The 18,247-nt window shown below is 35.1% G+C and overlaps 1 protein-coding gene across 1 annotated transcript in view; it reads left to right on the top strand.

The window, feature by feature from the left end:
- CYP20A1 (cytochrome P450 family 20 subfamily A member 1) overlaps positions 1 to 16,427 on the top strand; it is a 78,339-nt gene extending 61,912 nt beyond the window's left edge. The window contains exons 12-13 of the mRNA XM_067740937.1: positions 5,825 to 5,914; positions 6,060 to 16,427. Of these exons, the coding sequence (XP_067597038.1) occupies positions 5,825 to 5,914; positions 6,060 to 6,210 (241 nt within the window). The 3' untranslated portion in view covers positions 6,211 to 16,427. The remainder of the gene's footprint in view (positions 1 to 5,824; positions 5,915 to 6,059) is intronic.
- The last annotated feature ends 1,820 nt before the right edge of the window (positions 16,428 to 18,247 follow it).

Raw genomic sequence — 18,247 nt, 5'->3', positions numbered from 1 at the left:
ATCATAGAGCTTAAGAATACAGTAACTGGGGCTTCCCTGGTGGCGCAGTGGTTGAGAGTCCACCTGTCGATGCAGGGGACACGGGTTCGTGCCCTGGTCCGGGAAGATCCCACATGTTGCGGAGCGGCTAAGCCCGTGAGCCATGGCCGCTGAGCCTGCGCGTCCGGAGCCTGTGCTCCGCAACGGGAGAGGCCGCAACAGTGAGAGGCCCGTGTACCGCAAAAAAAAAAAAAAAATACAGTAACTGAATTGAAAAATTCATTACAGGGGTTTAACAGCAGATTAGATGAAGTGGAAGACAGGATCAGCAGATTTAAAGGCAGGGCAGTGGAATTCATCAGAGTTGCAAAAAGAAAAATGAAGAGTGAATATAGCTTAAGGGACTTATGGGATATCATCAGGTAGTCCAATATACACATTATAGTTGTCCAAGAAGGAGAAGAGAGAGAGAAAGGGACAAAGAAAGTATATTCAAAGAAATAATGGCTGAAAACTTCCCTGTCTGGGAAAAGAAACAGACATCCAGATCCAGGAAGCCTGAAGAGTACCAAAAAAGATGAATCTAAAGAGACACACACTGACACACATCATAATTAAATTGTCAGAAGTTAAAGACAAAGAGGGAATTTTAAAAGAAGCAAGAGAAAAGCAACATGTTATGTACAAGGGAACCCACATAAGACACTCAGCAGATTTTTCAACAGAAACCTTGCAGGCCAGAAGGGAGTGGGCTGATAAATCCAGAGTGCTAAGAGAAAAAAATTGCCAATCAAGAATACACTACCTGGCAAAATTGTCCTTCAGAATTGAAGGAGAGGTAAAGAGTCTCCTAGAAAAACAAAAGCTGAAATGTTAAAGGGAGTTATTCAAGCTCAAATGAAAGGATGCTAATTAGTGACATGAAAACATATAAAAGTATAAAATTCATTGGTAAAGGTAAATACATAGTTAATATGAATACTCAAATATTGTAATGGTCGTGGGTAAATCACTTATAACTGTAGTATAAAGGTTAAAATACAAAAGTATTTAAATGCAATAATTTATTAATGATACACTGTATAAAAAGATGTAAAATGTGACATTAGAAACATAAAATATTGGGGGAAATGTGAAAATGTAGAGCTTTTCAATGCATTTGAAATTAAGTTGTTATCAGATTAAAATAGACAGTTATAACCATAATATATTTTATGTAATCATCCTTGTAACCACAAAGCAAAACCTATATAGTAAATACACAGTGTATAAAGAGAAAGGACTCAAAGCATCCCACTGTAGAAAATAATGAAATCACAGAGGAAGAAAGGAACAAAGGAACTACAAAACTGCTGGAAAACAGTTCACCAAATGGCATTAGTACATCCATACCTATTATAGTTTCTTTAAACATAAATGGACTAAATTTTCCGATCAAAATACATAGGGTGGGCTTCCCTGGTGGCGCAGTGGTTGAGAGTCCGCGTGCCGACGCAGGGGACACAGGTTCGTGCCCCGGTCCGGGAAGATCCCTCATGCCGCAGAGCGGCTGGGCCCGTGAGCCATGGCCGCTGAGCCTGCGCGTCCGGAACCTGTGCTCCGCAACGGGAGAGGCCACAACAGTGAGAGGCCCGCGTACTGCCAAAAAAATCAAAAACAACAAAAAACAAAACAAAACTGTATGATCATCTCAGTAGATACAGAAAAAGCTTTTGCCAAAAGTAAATATCTTTTCATGATTAAAAACTCAACAAATTAGGTATAGAAGGAATGTGCTTCAACATAATAAAGGCCATATATTGACATGCCTATAGCTAACAGCATACTCAAGGGTGAAATGATGAAAGGTCTTCCTCTAAGATCAGGAACAAGACAAGGATACCCACTCTCACCACTTTCATTCAACATGATATTAGAAGTCCTAGCCAGAGCAATTAGGAAAGAAAAGGAAATAAAATCAGAAAGGCAGAAGTAAAATTGCCTTTACTTGGAGATGACATGATATTATACATAGATAACCTTAAAGATTCCACCAAAAACTGTTAGAATTAATAAATGAATTCAGTAAAGTTTCATGATTCAAAACCAATATAAAAAAGTCAGTTGCTTTTCTATACACTGACAACAAATTATCAGAAAGAAAAGTTAAGACAGCAATCCCATTTACAATAGCATCAAAAATAGTAAAATACTTAGGATTAAATTCAAATAGATGAAAGATCTGTACTCTGAAAACTAAAATATTGATGAAAATAATAGAAGAAGACCCAAATAAATAGAAAGATAATCTGTGTTCATGGATTGGAAGAATTAATATTGTTAAAATGTCCCTACTAGACAAAGCAATTTACAGATTCAGTACAATCCCTGTCCAAATCCGAATGTCAATTTTTATAGAAATAGAATAAACAATCCTTAAATTCACAGAACCACTAAAGACCCAGAATAGCCAAAGCAGTCTTGAGAAAAATGAACAAAGCTGGAGGCATCACACTTCCTGATTTCAAACTATGTTACCAAGCTTTAGTAACCAAAACAACATGGTAGTGCACTTTAAATATATTACAGTTTTGCAGTTATAAATCAATAAAGCTGAAAAACTTTAGATTAAAAAATCCTTCAGCATTTGAGGCCAAATTATCTATTTTTCATTTTCATTTTATTTTTAATCCTTAAAATTGTGAGGTATTTCATAAAATAGTTGGACGTCTGTATGTCTTCTTTGGAGAAATGTCTATTTAAATCTTCTGCCCATTTTTTGATTGGGTTGTTTCTCTTTCTGATATTGAGCTGCATGAGCTGTTTGTATATTTTGGAGATTAATCCCTTGTTGGTCACATCATTTGCAAATATTTTCTTCCATTCTGTGGGTTGTCTTTTCATTTTGTTTATGGTTTCCTTTTTTCTGCAAAAGCTTTTAAGTTTAATTAAGTCCCATTTGTTAGTTTTTGTTTTTATTTTCATTACTCTAGGAGGTGGAGCCAAAAAGATATTGCTGTGATTTATGTCAAGGAGTGTTCTGCCTATGTTTTCCTCTAAGAGTTTTATGGTATCTGGTTTTACATTTAGGTCTTTAATCCATTTTGAATTTATTTTTGTGTATGGTGGTAGAGAAGGTTTAAATTTCATTCTTTTACACGTAGCTGTCCAGTTTTCCCAGCACCACTTGTTGAAGAGACTGTCTCTTCTCCATTGTATATTCTTGCCTCCTTTGTCATAGATTAATTGACCATAGGTGCTCAGGTTTATTTCTGGGCTTTCTATCCTGTCCCATTGCTCTCCAGGTCTGTCTTTGTGCCAGTACCATACTGTTTTGCTTACTGTAGCTTTATAGTCAGAGGTCAGGGAACCTGATTCCTCCAGCTCCATTTTTCTTTCTCAAGATCGCTTTGGCTATCTGGGGTCTTTTGTGTTTCCATACAAATTAAAAATTTTTTTGTTCTGTGTATGCAAAAAATACCATTGGTAATTTGATAGGGATTGCATTGAATCTGTAGATTACCTTGTGTAGTATAATCATTTTGACAATATTGATTCTTTCAATCCAAAAATGTGGTATATCCATCTGTTTGTGTCATCTTCAGTTTCTTTCATCAGCATCTTATAGTCATTGGAGTACAGGTCTTTTGCCTCCTTAGATAGGTTTATTCCAAGGTATTTTATTCTTTTTGATGCAATGGTAAATGGAATTGTTTACTTAATTTCTCTTTCTGATCTTTCGTTGTTAGTGAAGATGACTAAAAAGCACTTGAAAATATGCTCAACATAGCTAATTATTAGAGAAATGGAAATCAAAACTACAATGAGGTATTACCTCACACCGGTCAGAATGGCCATCATCAAAAGTCTCCAAACAATAAATGCTGGAGAAGGTGTGGAGAGAAAGGAACCCTCCCACACTGTTGATGGAAATGTAAATTAGTGCAGCCACTATGAAGAACAGTATGGGGATTCCTTAAAACCTAAAAATAGGGTTGCCATATGAGCCAGCAATACCACTCCTAGGCATATATCCGGAGAAAACCATAGTTCGAAAAGATACATACACCCCAGTGTTCATTGTAGCACTGTTTACAGTAGCCAAGACATGGAAGCAAGGTAAGTATCCCTTGACAGAGGAATGGATAAAGAAGATGTGGTACATATATACAATGGAATATTACTCAGCCATAAAAAAAAGTCTGAAATAATGCCATTTGCAGCAACATGAAAGGACCTAGAGATTATCATACTAAATAAAGTAAGTCAGACAGAGAAAGATAAATATCATATGATATCACTTATATGTGGAATCTAAAAGAGTGATACAAGTGAACTTTTTTACAACACAGAAACAGACTCACAGACTTAGAAAACAAACTTAGGGTTACTAAAGGGGAGAGGTGTGGGGCGGAGGGATAAACTAGGAGGTTGGGATTAACATATACAGACTACTATATGTAAAATAGATAATTAACAAGAACTTACTGTATAGCATGGGAAACTCTAATCAATATTCTGTAGTAACCTATATGGGAAAGGATTCTAAAAAAATAGATATATGTGTATGTATAACTGAATCACTTTGCTGTACACTTGAATTGAACACAGCATTGTAAATCAACTGTACTCCAATATAAAATAAAGATTAAAAAAAGTAGTTGGAAAAATCAAGTTTGATTCCCTTTTAATCTGGAAACATAGGTATCTTGAAGTAAACATTTAGGGTCTCAATTTTCAAGATAGTTTACAAAAGGAAAGGCTGATTAAATTTGATACAGTTTTTTATATGGACTGTAATATAAATATAGTATATTCCAAAAGTGAAAGGTAATTTACACTTTTTAAAAAGGGCAATGAAAGCAGGATTCTTTTTCTTTTTCTCAGAGTTTAGATCTTTTAAAAACACTTGTTTTTGAGGGGAATTTTTATGCTCCTTGGTGGGTGGGTTGTTTTCGTTTAATATATCCATTTCCTCATTGACTTTTTTTTTTAAACATCTTTATTAGAGTGTTATTGCTCCCATTGACTTTTTACAGAGTAAACTTCTGTACAATAAAAGATCCTTCTTAGCCTCTTCATTTCCCTCACTTATTAATAAGTTTGGGTCTCATTTAATTGATTAATAGAAATTGTAGTCTGGTGTCTCCAGACTAAATTTATTTATCCTTAAATTTATCCTTAATTTATCCTTAAATTATTTATCCTTAAATCTCATAAATTTATCCTTAAATCTCATAAATGATGTAGTTGCATGTTACAGTTTCATTCCTCGATGATTCTAGAGAAATGTATTTTGCATCTATTCTTTAGAAGTAGGGGTTTCCCTGGTGGTGCAATGATTAAGAATATGCCTGCCAATGCAGGGGACACGGGTTCAATCCCTGGTCCTGAAGATCCCACATGCCGCAGAGCAACTAAGCCTGTGCACAACTACTGAGCCTGCACTCTAGAGCCCGCGAGCCACAACTACTGAGCCTGCGTACTGCCACTACTGAAGCCCGTGCGCCTCGAGCCCGTGCTTCGCAACAAGAGAAGCCACCTCAATGAGAAGCTTCCGCACCACAGTGAAGAGTAGCCCTCGCTCGCTGCAACTAGAGAAGGCCTGCTCACAGCAAGGAAGACCCAGTGTAGCCAAAAAATAAATAAATAAATAAATAAAATAGAAGTAATAAAAGTAAGCAAAAAAAGATGTAATATATGTTCAATAGTTTGGGAACATAAAAGGTCAAATTTAAATATAATGTGAGAGCAGTTTCTATCTTCAGTAGTTTTAAAACTTTATTACATACCCATGTTCTTATAGTGTAAATATGTACCATGCCAGTGGAACTCTGTTGTGATCAGGCCCAAATCTTCTTTTTAGGTTTGATCCAGAGCGGTTTGATGATGAATCGGTAATGAAGACTTTCTCCTTGCTTGGATTCTCAGGCACACAGGAATGCCCAGAGCTGAGGTGAGATGATAGAGAAACGAAAAGGAAAGGAAAGATGCTAGACTTTGTACTTATAATTTTATCACTGTTGATGAGAATGAACAATCTATATAGTTAAAGTATAGTTGTTAATCTTTAGTAACCAGTTGACTTTCTTCCTGACTAGGTTTGCATATATGGTAACCACAGTACTTTTGAGTGTACTGGTGAGGAGACTGCACCTACTTTCTGTGGAGGGACAAGTTATTGAAACTAAGTATGAACTCGTAACATCATCCAAGGAGGAAGCTTGGATCACTGTTTCAAAGAGATATTAAAATTGTATACACTTAACTTTGTTGAGGGAAATGACCATTTAGAAAATATGTATTGAATCCTTTTATAAGCCAAGCATCATTGTATAATATAAACACCTATTAGTACTTCATCATGTAAATTTGAATTTTTGTATATCAGAGTTTCTTAGTGCATTATATACTTTTATACTTATTGCATTATTATAGTGATAATTTTAATGGGAGGACTTCTACTTTTAACTTTTGTTTTATCAGTTTCTATGTCATTGTTTTCATATTCTTAGCCTTAGTTTGATCTCTAAAATTAATATTCTTGAAGAGAAATTATTTTTCACAATAATGTTTTTTAAATATTCATAAAAGAGAAAAATAACTCATTTTCACACTTTTAGTAAATCCTCTTAAAGGGGACTTTACATAAAAAGGAGAAGAAAAAAAGGACTTTATATAATTTTATTTATTGGATTAATATTTTTATTTTCTGAGTATAAATTAGTTTGTGTTTAATCATTGTTATTAGGTTTGAGTAATTCAGTGAATAACATACCTTGTATTTGCTTGTATGCCTTCCCAGACAACAGTGTTTATTTCATGACTTATACATTGCTCATCATTTTGAACAGTTCTGAATCATTTGGAAAATAATACAGTTAGTTCTGAATGTGTTTTGAAGTGGTGTCCTTCCTAAGTAGCAAACTAAGAGTGAGGCTTGTCTGTCCTTTTTTTGCTGGAAATTGTAGTAGCACTCTGTTACTCCACTAATCATCATTTGTGTAAAAAAAAATTCCTGAATTTATTTATTATTATGTCATATCCTAACCATAAGAAATGAGAGCGCATTAACTAAAAGCTGAAACCAAATTTAAAAGAAATAAAACAAAGATGGGTCGAAAATAATTGCAAAATATATGACAGAAAGGGATAATATCCATATTACATATAAAGAGGTCAAACAAATTGTTAAGAAAACATACAGTAGATAAATAGACAAAACAGCTTTTATAAGGGGAAACAGCTAATAAACTTTTAGAAAAATGATCAGTCTAACTAGTAAGCAAAGAAATATTGGGGCTTTTTCAAAAATAAGTATCTTTCAAATTTACATTTTAGTACTGGTAACTTTTATATTTAATGCTTTTTTATTGACAGCATTGTATTTTAGTTTGCTTTCTTTGGTTACACTGTTCTTGAAGAACTCTTTTTTTAAAATATGTTTTTTTAAAGATAAAAGGAGATATGAAGGAAGTATGCCAAGTGCTGATAGAGAGGAAAGGAAGAATAGTGATAAATGTTTGCAGATGGGCTTGTTTTTGACACTGCTGAATTTCTCTTGTAATTTTAGTTTCAAGAATGTACCCTAGTTATTAATTGAGTTATTTTATGTTGTGTTTATGGTTATATAGCTAACATTTTAGACCTAGTAATAAGTAGTTAAACATAGAAACTAAGTAACTAGATGCAGCCTTTATTTCTGACAAAAACATTTAATTTATGGAATAATTTAAATTCTGAAACTTTAAGTGAAATGTATTCTTAGTTCCTAGCATCATGTTTCTACAAAGGCATGTTGTTACATTTATTCCCTGTCGCCTATCATATTCTATGGTTTTGCGTATAAAGAGCATCTTCCTTTGTTATCCAAGTACCTTAATTGGTTTGGAAACTGGCACTGGAAGGTTAGAGTAGCCAGTTGATATGTAAACCGAGTGTCAGTAAAATCAGGTGAGATCAGTGGAATTTTAAAGCAAGTGCGACCTGATTAGCCATGATCAAGGCAAAAACAGGGTAACTGAACCAGAGTCAGGGTGTTGGCATGTTGCCAGTAAGTGAGACAATGTATAATAATGATGGAATTGAGGAAAATAGAGCATAGAAGAATCAGGTAAATAAGCATATTTTATCCAGAGTTACATAAATAACTTGAAACATTAAAAATAAGTCATTTTTCTAGAGGATTTTTAAAAAATAAAAATTACTGTTAATCATATGTAAAATAAGTTATCCATTCACTGTTGTTCTTACGTGGCCCTCTGTATTTGTCAAATGACCTAAATTTTAGTAGCCTCAGTGTTACTGATGGCTCGTAGCATGGCTCTAGCAGGACTCTTTAAGTTTTATAGCTTTCTGGCTTTTTAAAAACTATTTCTTCACTGATTTTGATCTACATTCTTTTTGATAGTTCAGAAGTTTATTGTTAAAAACATCAACACAACACATTTTTTATGGAATGAAAGGGCTCTTCCACACTTTGTGCTAATAAAATTCAAAACAATTAATTCTGTGCATATGTTTGGGAAAAATGAAAAACTCACATGCTGTTTGGCCCACAAATGTGCAGTTTCATTTTTTTATATAAATAGATTCTATCTTATTTATAGACTATCAAAATTTATTTGTTTTCTTTATATTAAAATAGTGTGTATTTTAAAGACAAAATGCTCTATTTTTTTGTTAGAAAATTATATGGGTTTATTGTAGAAAAATATAGGAAACATAGAAGCACAAAAATAGGAAACTCCATCACCACTATTTGAACTTAACCAGTGTTAAGCTTCTGAGGTGGATCCTTCTACACTTTAATCCACATGTAATTTTTACAGACATATTATATACAATGTTCTCTTCATTTAATATGTTATGAACCAGTAGTGTTTTCCACAGCTGGAACATTACTATTCTTCTCACTCAGAATGTAAGCACAGACTTGTCAGTCGTTTTCTCTGCCTCTTTCCCTTCTCAAATATTGTTATTCTTTTCAACTTTAAAAATGGCCTTAGTTCTCCATCTATTCTATCAAAACAGTTATATATTAGTAGAACCAAGTTGCTAAAGTCATAGCATAATCTAGGTGTTACAATGAGCATTTAAGAAATGAAATTACTCCATTATCCTAAGAAAAATCTTCAATATAATTAAGGGATAATTGGGATAGCATAATATATAATTATAATATATAATTGAGATAGCATTTCATCTTTTAAGAGGACATTTTAAGAATCTTTGTTGTTGTTTTTGGTCTCTGGGGGAAACAGATTAAAATTCTTCCCTGAAGACATGTTTATTTTTTTCTCCAGACCCATAAAAAGTACTGTTACCCTTTATAAAATGTACCTTTTTTTCACATGCGGTTATGTTGACACATTGAAAACTGCTTAAAAAAACATAATTCTACTGAGTGTGTAACAGTGAAGACATGGCCGGTAGAATCAAGGAGTCATTTAGTAGCTGTGAGAAGACAGCTGCGAGAGAAATGGACACTATTTTCAAGGGTGGGTTTTTATATTGTCAACAAGTTGATGCTAACGACCTTATTTTTCTTCTTAGCCAGTCCTATGCCTGTTTCCTGAGTTCCTAAGACCAATGATGAAGGTAGAAGGGGAGGAGTTGGGGGAAGGGAGGCAGTGACAACAAAGCAGTTGCTGTTATTGCAGAAGTCAGAAAATGAGCATGGCCAGAAAGGCTGGATACTGTGTTGCTTTGAGCGTTGTCAGTGATCTGCACTGATAAAAAGGAGTGAGACTGAAACTTGCCAAAGTAGAACAAGGGACTGGAATGAGCATTTGTTACACACCAAATTCTTTATATACTCATCTCATTTAGTCCTTAGAAAGTAATAGTAGGTACAGGTAGGACTAACTAAAATAGTTCTTCATTCCTGCTAGAATAAATACTGTAAATAAAGACAGCAGATACTAGCTAAGAAATAGTAAAAGATCTAAACTTCAGATTATCTTAATAGCTTCAGTGGGGTTTAGTGGGGTTTTGTTCTTATTTAAGAGAGAACCAAGCAATAGTTTCAAATGATGTACAGTTCATAATAGCTAAAGAAAATGATTAAAAGAGTAATGTAACAGCAGTATTAAAAGAAATCTCAAAGGAAACTAAATATTGCCAACTCAGCTGCCACTTGTACAACTGTTTTAAGTTTTTTCCTGTTCCCACATACGTATATTTTTACCTATTGCAATCAGAACAATTTGATCTACTTTTCATTTAATGCATTTCAGACATTTTCTTTTGTTACTTCAATTTTGTAAGGTCTTATTTTGGGGTGGGAGTAGACTTTTAAAATACAATAGAAATCAATTTCATGTTTGATTTATAGAATTTTATGACACTGAGTGAATGGATAATTGTAAAATTTGAGCTGGGAGCCATTTTGTAAAATATCTAGACAGTAAACAAAAGGCAGGAAATGACATTCTTTCTTCCAGTCGGCTTCCCATTCATTCAGTTTACAGTTTGGTGGATGTCTTTCTACAGATTGGGAATGGATCTTGTTATAGCATGGCTAAACTGCCAGGAGCAAATAAGTCACAAATAATCCTGTTTGGTAGTTTTTTTAAAAATCTACATTTATATACATCTAAAATACTTGCAAATTCTTGTTTTAATTTTTAACACATGATAGTAGAGAATGAAACTTATTTTGTAACTATATTATAGATAAAGTTGTAATGTTCCTGTCTCCAAAAAGGCAATCAGTAAATATTTTTGAATAAATGAATGAAATCTTCATTAGGTTTTTCTCTGCATATAGAATAAAGGAGATTATTGAAGTTACTTAATAGTTGAAAAAGATTTCCAGATAGCCAAACTACCTCTAATGCTAACAGCACTTTGTAATATGCTAAGTACCCCATTGCTGGAAGTATTTAAGAAGATGTTGTATGGACATCTTTCAGTGATGCCTGTATTAGGTGTGAACATAGGTTTATAATAGCCTATAGTTCTACAAAATATCAACCAAAATAGTTGGTAAGCAAGTAGTCCTTTGTTCCTTCTATATCTTATCACTAGGTCATCATTAAAACTAGGAAATGTTTAAGGATCAGAGTTTTTTTATTAGGTTAGCAACAGCATTATTTCCCAAAGTGTGTCTCATGGTACCCTATCCTATGAGGTACTCTGAGAAAAAGTTTCCTCGATCGTATTCATTCTGTTTATATACATATATTCTTTCTCAGAACGAATATTAATATATTGGAAGAACTGAGAAGTTCTACTGTAAGGAAACCTATTTTAACTTGGTGTAACACTGAGTGTTCCAAATGTATTTGATGAAGGTACCCCTTTTTCAAGTTATACCTATTATCCTGAAAAACCAGTGTTTCATGGAGATACAGTGTTCAGTAGATCTATAGATGTCGTGTCCAAAATGATCTACAGACAAAAGGAGTCTAAAGGAACATCTGTCTTAGGTAGTTCTTTAACCTATGCATGGTCCAGAGATTCTCCAGACTAGGAGTGACCATATTAGAACCAAGGTACCTGAATTCCATGTTCTCTCACTCCCTCACCTCCTCCTCTTTTCCCTGTCAGAGGACAGAGCCCTCTTACTCTCCTGACTCTCTCCGTCTCCTGACTTCCATTTCTGTCCAAAGAAATGTGACCCATTTAGTTAGGCAACACTTTTTTATTGGTCACTTAATGTGTGTCAGATCTTATTGCAGACGCTGGGGATATAGCACTGAGCCAAACAGACATGGAATTTACTGTGTTCTCTCTCTTCTGTGCTTCACCCCAGGAGGAAGAACCCGAGTCTCATGTGCCAAAGCTTAACTTTCTAGCACTTGAGCTCTCTAGGTCCTGGGTTTGGAAGCAACTCAAGGACCCTTTAGGTTAGTGGCTGAAAGGGACAAAGGAAGAAACTTGTAGTTGACTACATGACAGAGAACAGAAGGCTTCAGTTACAGGCTCTAGAGGTGCAAGAAGCACAAGGAACCGTTGGGAGTCAAGCCATTATTTTTGTTACTTTAAGTTTATGAGCAAGAGAATTAAACTACGTATCTTATCAAGGAAAACTGTCAACATTGATGCTGAATAGAAATCCTGGAGATTGTTCAGAGTGAGACGAAACAAAGCTAGGAATTGGTTTGACTAGGTTAAAGAGCAATATTGATTATAGTCATTTGTATGAATTGTTCAATTATACTGCAGCACTAGGTGTGTTCATCTTTCATGATTTGTTGCTATGTTGCAAGGTCAGCAGCTAATAGATAATTGATTTTTAGAGCTTAAAAGGACCTTGTAGAGATTATATGGCTTAGCCTGCTCACAATTTAAAATTTTAGAGGGGGAAATCTAGGGCCTCTGGGAGTAGAAGAGCAACATTATTTGGCTTTCATTTTGGATTTTCTCATAGTCTTCCAAAGATAGGTGCTTAAGTCAATGCTGTTATTATATTCATAGGATTTTGTTAAGCTTCCAAGGAAGTGTAGATGCAAAGGGAATTGGAAAAAATTTGTTTAATATTCTTGATACAGAGCCTTTGAGGGAGATGCAAATGTGTTTTGAATGTTAAATTTACTTAGATTTAAAAATACATATCTTCAAGCGCAGTTGCCATGACAACCTTTCTTAATGTGTGTATAAAATTTATGTCTGTCTCTGAGGTTTTCATCTTTCTCAATACAGGGTTTAATCACAAGAATTGGGCACTGTGGTGTATTTCTATCTAGATGGTGCCCTGTGGGAATTATATAATTTTGAGAAATGCAAGTCAAGCATCAGAGCAGTTCTGTAGCATGGTGATCCCACCAAGGTAAATGTCATCTTGTTCTCTCCACGATCAGAGATTGATCTGGCTTCAAACCCAAGATGAAATTCTGGATTGAAATAGAACCATGAGTCTGTTCTGAGTTTCTGTTTTTTTTCATATTTAGAGGATTTGTAGGAGGGCCCTAGGAGGTTTGGGAAATTTTGGACTAAATCTCTTGGATAGCCCCCAAACTGATCCAGTCTCCTTGGGATCATCTAAATCTAATCCATAGTATAGGTTGACTCAGAACCACAAGAGACAGCTCTACAATGGCCAGCCATGTGCACAGAGACACCCCAGAGACTCCTTCTAGCCTGAACTCCAATCCAGCAATCCTAGAGAGATACCGTTATCAGACCTCTTCACTTACTTTTACCTCACTTCATATGCACTTGTCTGTCAGTCTCTCTTTTGCACGTCAGGGGCCAGGAGAAGAAGACTAGGATTTTGGACACCCAAAGTTTAGGAGGAAGGAATTCTCATCCTCAATTCTGGAAATATGAATTTATTAAGCAGTGGAATAAGGGGGTAGTCACTGGTACCTTCTGGTAACTATGACTTGAATTTGAGAACTCAACATGGCTGCCTGAGATTTTGAGATGCTTGCTAAAGAGCTATGTTTGTGTTTTATATTTTAGTTCCTCTGTGGTATAGTAAAAAATAATAATAATAAATTTTTTTTTGCAATTTAAGAACCCCTGAAGATAATTAATTGAGATTAGAAGTATGATCTACTAATGTGCTAGCTTTGAATTTACTTTAGTCTTAATAGACTTTGTAAAACTATGTTACATTTAAGAGATTCCACGGATATGTTCTAATCCAATAGCCTTATAAAAGGGGGAAATGAAAGCTGAGAGAACTTATTTTATATGAGAATTTGCCCAGGCTAGCACAATTTTTTTTTCCCCCAAACTTGTTCAGAATGTGATTTCCTTTTGGTTTCATATTATTCTCTAAAGGATGAATTTAAAACCAAGGAAAGGCCCCCTAAGCAAAAAAGAACTGCCTAAGTTACTATACTATGCTATTGATAACTGGAAGAAATAGGATAATAGTCTCCTAAAAACAAACACTTGAAAAGAGATGTCCCATCTATGATGGGACATGCTATGACGTTTATAAAGGTTTGGGGGCTTATTTTTATTGTAAGAGGCACAATCAGGGCCAACTACATAATTTGTATGCCCAGTGCAAAATGAAAATATGGGGTCTTAGCTGGGGATGAAGTCAGTCTCCCCCCTTCCCACCGTTGGGTCTGCTCTTTTAACCTATGGTTGATGAGAGACCCCCCTCCCCACCCCACCCCCAAGGGATTGAAGTTTCCATGCTGGGACAATGTTGTTTACCTGGATCAGGGGTAGGCAGAGGAGCCCCGCCCAGTTACCTGGTGAACATGCTGTGGTGTGGCCAGCCCAAAGCGGAGATGACTTCTTCCTTGCCCTGCCTCAAGATGCTGCAGAGCAAACTGCTGGCTGGACTCCAGCCCTCCCCACACCTGCTCCCAGGCCCCCCTGGAGGGTGACGTGGCAGAAAGTGGGCCTCCTTCATCAACTCTCCTCCTAATGCAATCTTACTGCTGCTCTGGGTGGAAGGCAGCAGTGGTAATGGGCAGGGATGGTTAGAGGGAGGCCAGGCAGGGTGCAGGGCACTGGGGAGCAGGAAGCTGGTAACTGAGAACATGTCTAGGGAGGCAGGGAAGTAAACTCTAAGCCCCGGGCGTATACTCCAGGGTCCCATTGGACTTCACTTACAAAATACAAATTCACAAATAAAATTCGAGAATTTCACTGCAGTGCCTTCAAAGTGTTATACCCCAACATAGGGTCCTTCTGAGGTGTGGGCTTCTGTGGGACTGCACTGGTTGCAGCCCATGAAGCTAGCCCTGGACACATCTGACCTTACACAGCATGGTGCTGTGACTCAGTGGTTTTTGAGGGCTGTACCTCCTGGTTGTATGCTAGTTGTCCTGGCAAATATCCATAAATGTCTTTTTCATGATTTATCATCAAGCGATTTAAAACTCTCTAGGATGTCTTAAAATTATTTACAAAATAGGCAACAAATAGATGCCAAACTTAAAAGCAATTTCATAATACAGATTATTAAAGTTGCAAAAGTGATACAGTACACTATAAGTCTCTTATCTGAAGCCCCATTTCACTGATGGAGCTCTTACTTTCCTGTATTTTAATAATTGCCAAACATTTTCTGCTGGAAGGTAAAATGGGATTTTTCCCTGAAATATCATTATAAAACCCTATGAAATATTTCAGTGATATGAGTCATTCACTTATTCATATGGTTGGACATCTAGATAATAGAAATCTGTGAGAAATATATTATTAATTCCTGTGGAGGAGGAAGGAAGAAATCCTACTGATGTATTTTAAGTGTAGTTAAATTCAGTATTCCTTGCCATTTTAAAATACCAAAGTTATTCTCTTCTGCTCCTTTCTTTCCAAGAGGCTACATAAAATTACTTTGACAAGGAAAATCATGAGTCACTTTTTTTGCTGTTAACCTCTTCTACATTCCATTTCATGAACATAGCAATCGGTGGTCAATGATATTCTTAGCAACCTTGTACTATACAGGTGAGACTTACTACCATATACCATGATGTTTAGTTAGCAATTTTGTCAAAGTATAACCTCTTTGTTTGCAATATTACTGAAACTGATAAGGAACAGATTGTTATAAAAAAAAGTTAGCAGCTTTGAAAATCATACATGCTGCAGTGAATATTCAGCATACAGGTTCTAATGGTATTAAAGCATAATCAGAAAAACTGGCATATTTCAAACTCTTAGCAGTTCATGTTATTAAGTGAAGGTCAGTATCGCTGTCAGTAATAAAAACCTAGTTAGTACGTTTTGAGGCTTGATGCTCTATAAAACCTTTAACATAATTTAAGACAAAGTGTGAACAAAAGTAGCTAATTTTAGAAATCCAATTTTTGTGAACTGATTGGTGATCTCTCTGCTGTGGGAAAGGATGATCTGTTTTATGCTTTAGCTCTGAAATTCACTGTTTTTGTGGGGGAGGGATATGTAAAACCAATTTTAGTAGAAACTTAAAGAACTGAGGACTTTTTATTCTTCAAAACCATATGCCTTTCAAGATAAATTATCTACCCCATTGGTTATGTCTATACACAGAGATATGTTGTCATGAAGAATTTCAGGTTTATATTGTCCACTCTCATGGTTTGATGGAAAAACTTTTTTCCTCTTTTCACTTTTCACGGGAAAGGGAGCTCTTTTGTTGTCTCTTACAGGAAACTATTATCGATTCTAAATATTTAAATACAATCCTTCCAGGTTGTATCTTGGGTATATGTTATTTTCTCTCAAGAGTAATTTCTTCTTGAAAAATGCTTTTTATTGGGTATTGGTTAGTATGAGGGGATTATTGCTGATTTTGTTAGATGTGCAACAATATTGTGGTTATGTGGCAAAATATCCTTGTTTTTTAGAGATATATAATAAAGTATTTAGGGGTTAAATGTCATGATTATTGTAATTTTCTTTAAAATTCTGTATCATAAGAATAATATAAGGTAAAATAGAAGCCATTGTTGCATCTAATCAGTGGATGTTTGTGTATTCATTACACCATTCTCCGTACTGTATGTTTGTAATTTCCATAATAAAGAGACAAAAAAATGACTTACAATAAAAATGAAAAAAATATGTATGAGACTTGTGGACTCCTGACTTCCTGAAAATGGGAGGGGATTTTTTTTCTTACAGGCTAATTTTGGAGGATTCTTTGTATTCTTTCCAGTCATTTTTAACTTATTTCTTAAAATGTGTATTCATATAGCTATAAAGCATGGAATGCTCTATTGCACAGTAAAGCTTCTTTTTTAGTAGTTTGGTACATTTTTAACCATTAAATAAGTATCCCTAAAATTGAGACCAAGGTTTATATCACTAAAACTGAAACCAAAGTTTCAGATGATAAAGTGTGCCTAAAAATATAAGGCTTAGATCCCAGTCATTTATCTTCTGATCACATACAGAAAATTTGTTTCAAAAATTTAATATATACACATTATATGCACTTGGTATTAAAATTTCCTGGTAGTCTTAAATTTGATTAAAACCCCAAAATGTGTATAAATGTGTATGAAAAAATCACTGATAATTATTTTTCTTGTTTGGGGTAAGAAGAACTAAGTTAACCATGTCATTGCTTGAGTAAAACACTCTGCTTTGCATTTCTCCTGATTACTACTGTGTAATATCTCAAACAGGGAACTTAACTACTTAAAAAGGAATTCTTTTAAATTTCATTGAAATATATCTTCATTCGTTGAACTGTGTATGTACATACATATCCAACTTGGTATTGCCTGATAAAATCATATAGCAGCCAGAAAACTAGTTTTGAGATCCTCAAGGTAAAGAAAGAAAACAGTCCCAAGTATCTTCATGAAGAAGGATGACATTCTTATAGTTTCTTATTTAATAGTTTCCAAGCATTTAATGTAAAACCAGGAAAAGGGATAAATATTACAGAAAGTGCCGTGTGGAAATGAAACACATGGTATTCTTTAGGTGCCATAGATATTATTCTCTAATAAATTTTTTAAATGTATGAGAAAATACAGTAGTATTAACTACTAATTAATACTCAATGTTAAGGATTTTAAACCTGATAGGTTGATGTCATTTAAAAGAGAGACTGAAAATTTGGAGGCAAAGAGTTAATGATGAAAATAATGGGGGTTTTTTTTGTATTCTTTTTGGTGATAGCTCTTCTGACATGTGTGAGGTGATGTCTCGTTTCCCTGATGATTAGTGATGTTGAGCATCTTTTTTTCCTTTTTTTAATGTTTATTTATTTATTTTGGCTGTGCCAAGTCTTAGCACACAGGATCTTTAGTTGCAGCATGCGGACTTCTTAGTTGTGTCATGTGGTCTTATTGTGGTATGCACGTGGGATCTAGTTCCCCGACCAGGGATGGAACCCAGGCCCCCTGCATTGGGAGCATGGAGTCTTACCCACTGGACCACCAGGGAAGTCCCTGAAAACAATGTTTATGATGAATTATCATGTCAGTGTGTACAGGAAGAGTCTGGGCAGAAAGTCTGAAGTGAATCGGTATGTCTTCTAGGTATCATAAGATAAGCAATGTAAACAATTCAGTTAAGCAACATTTATTTCTTTAGAGCCCATAATATTAGGCAATATATTATATGCTTTACCTTAATTTCCTCATTTAAGTATAGAGTTGCTAGGATGAGATACATCAGGGGAATTCCACAGTATCTGTATTTCAGCCGAAGAATTTGACACTTTCTCACCAGTCATGTGACTATGATGATGAAATACTGGGTAAATGTGAATCCTTTAAGGTACAATCACAAGTGGCCCAGTTTAAGGCATACTGAGAATGGCTCTGACCAACTAAGTGAGTCTTCCAGGGCCAAGCCGTTAGGCCTTCTTCTTGGCCTTGAATTCTTCAACATTCTTATTGAAAGCTATAATGAACCCCAAAGTCTTGCT

This window comes from Pseudorca crassidens, chromosome 6, assembly GCF_039906515.1.
Source record: "Pseudorca crassidens isolate mPseCra1 chromosome 6, mPseCra1.hap1, whole genome shotgun sequence".
NCBI lineage: Eukaryota > Metazoa > Chordata > Mammalia > Artiodactyla > Delphinidae > Pseudorca > Pseudorca crassidens.
Note: the sequence above shows the minus strand (reverse complement) of the source record. Positions and strands in the feature narration are given on the sequence as shown.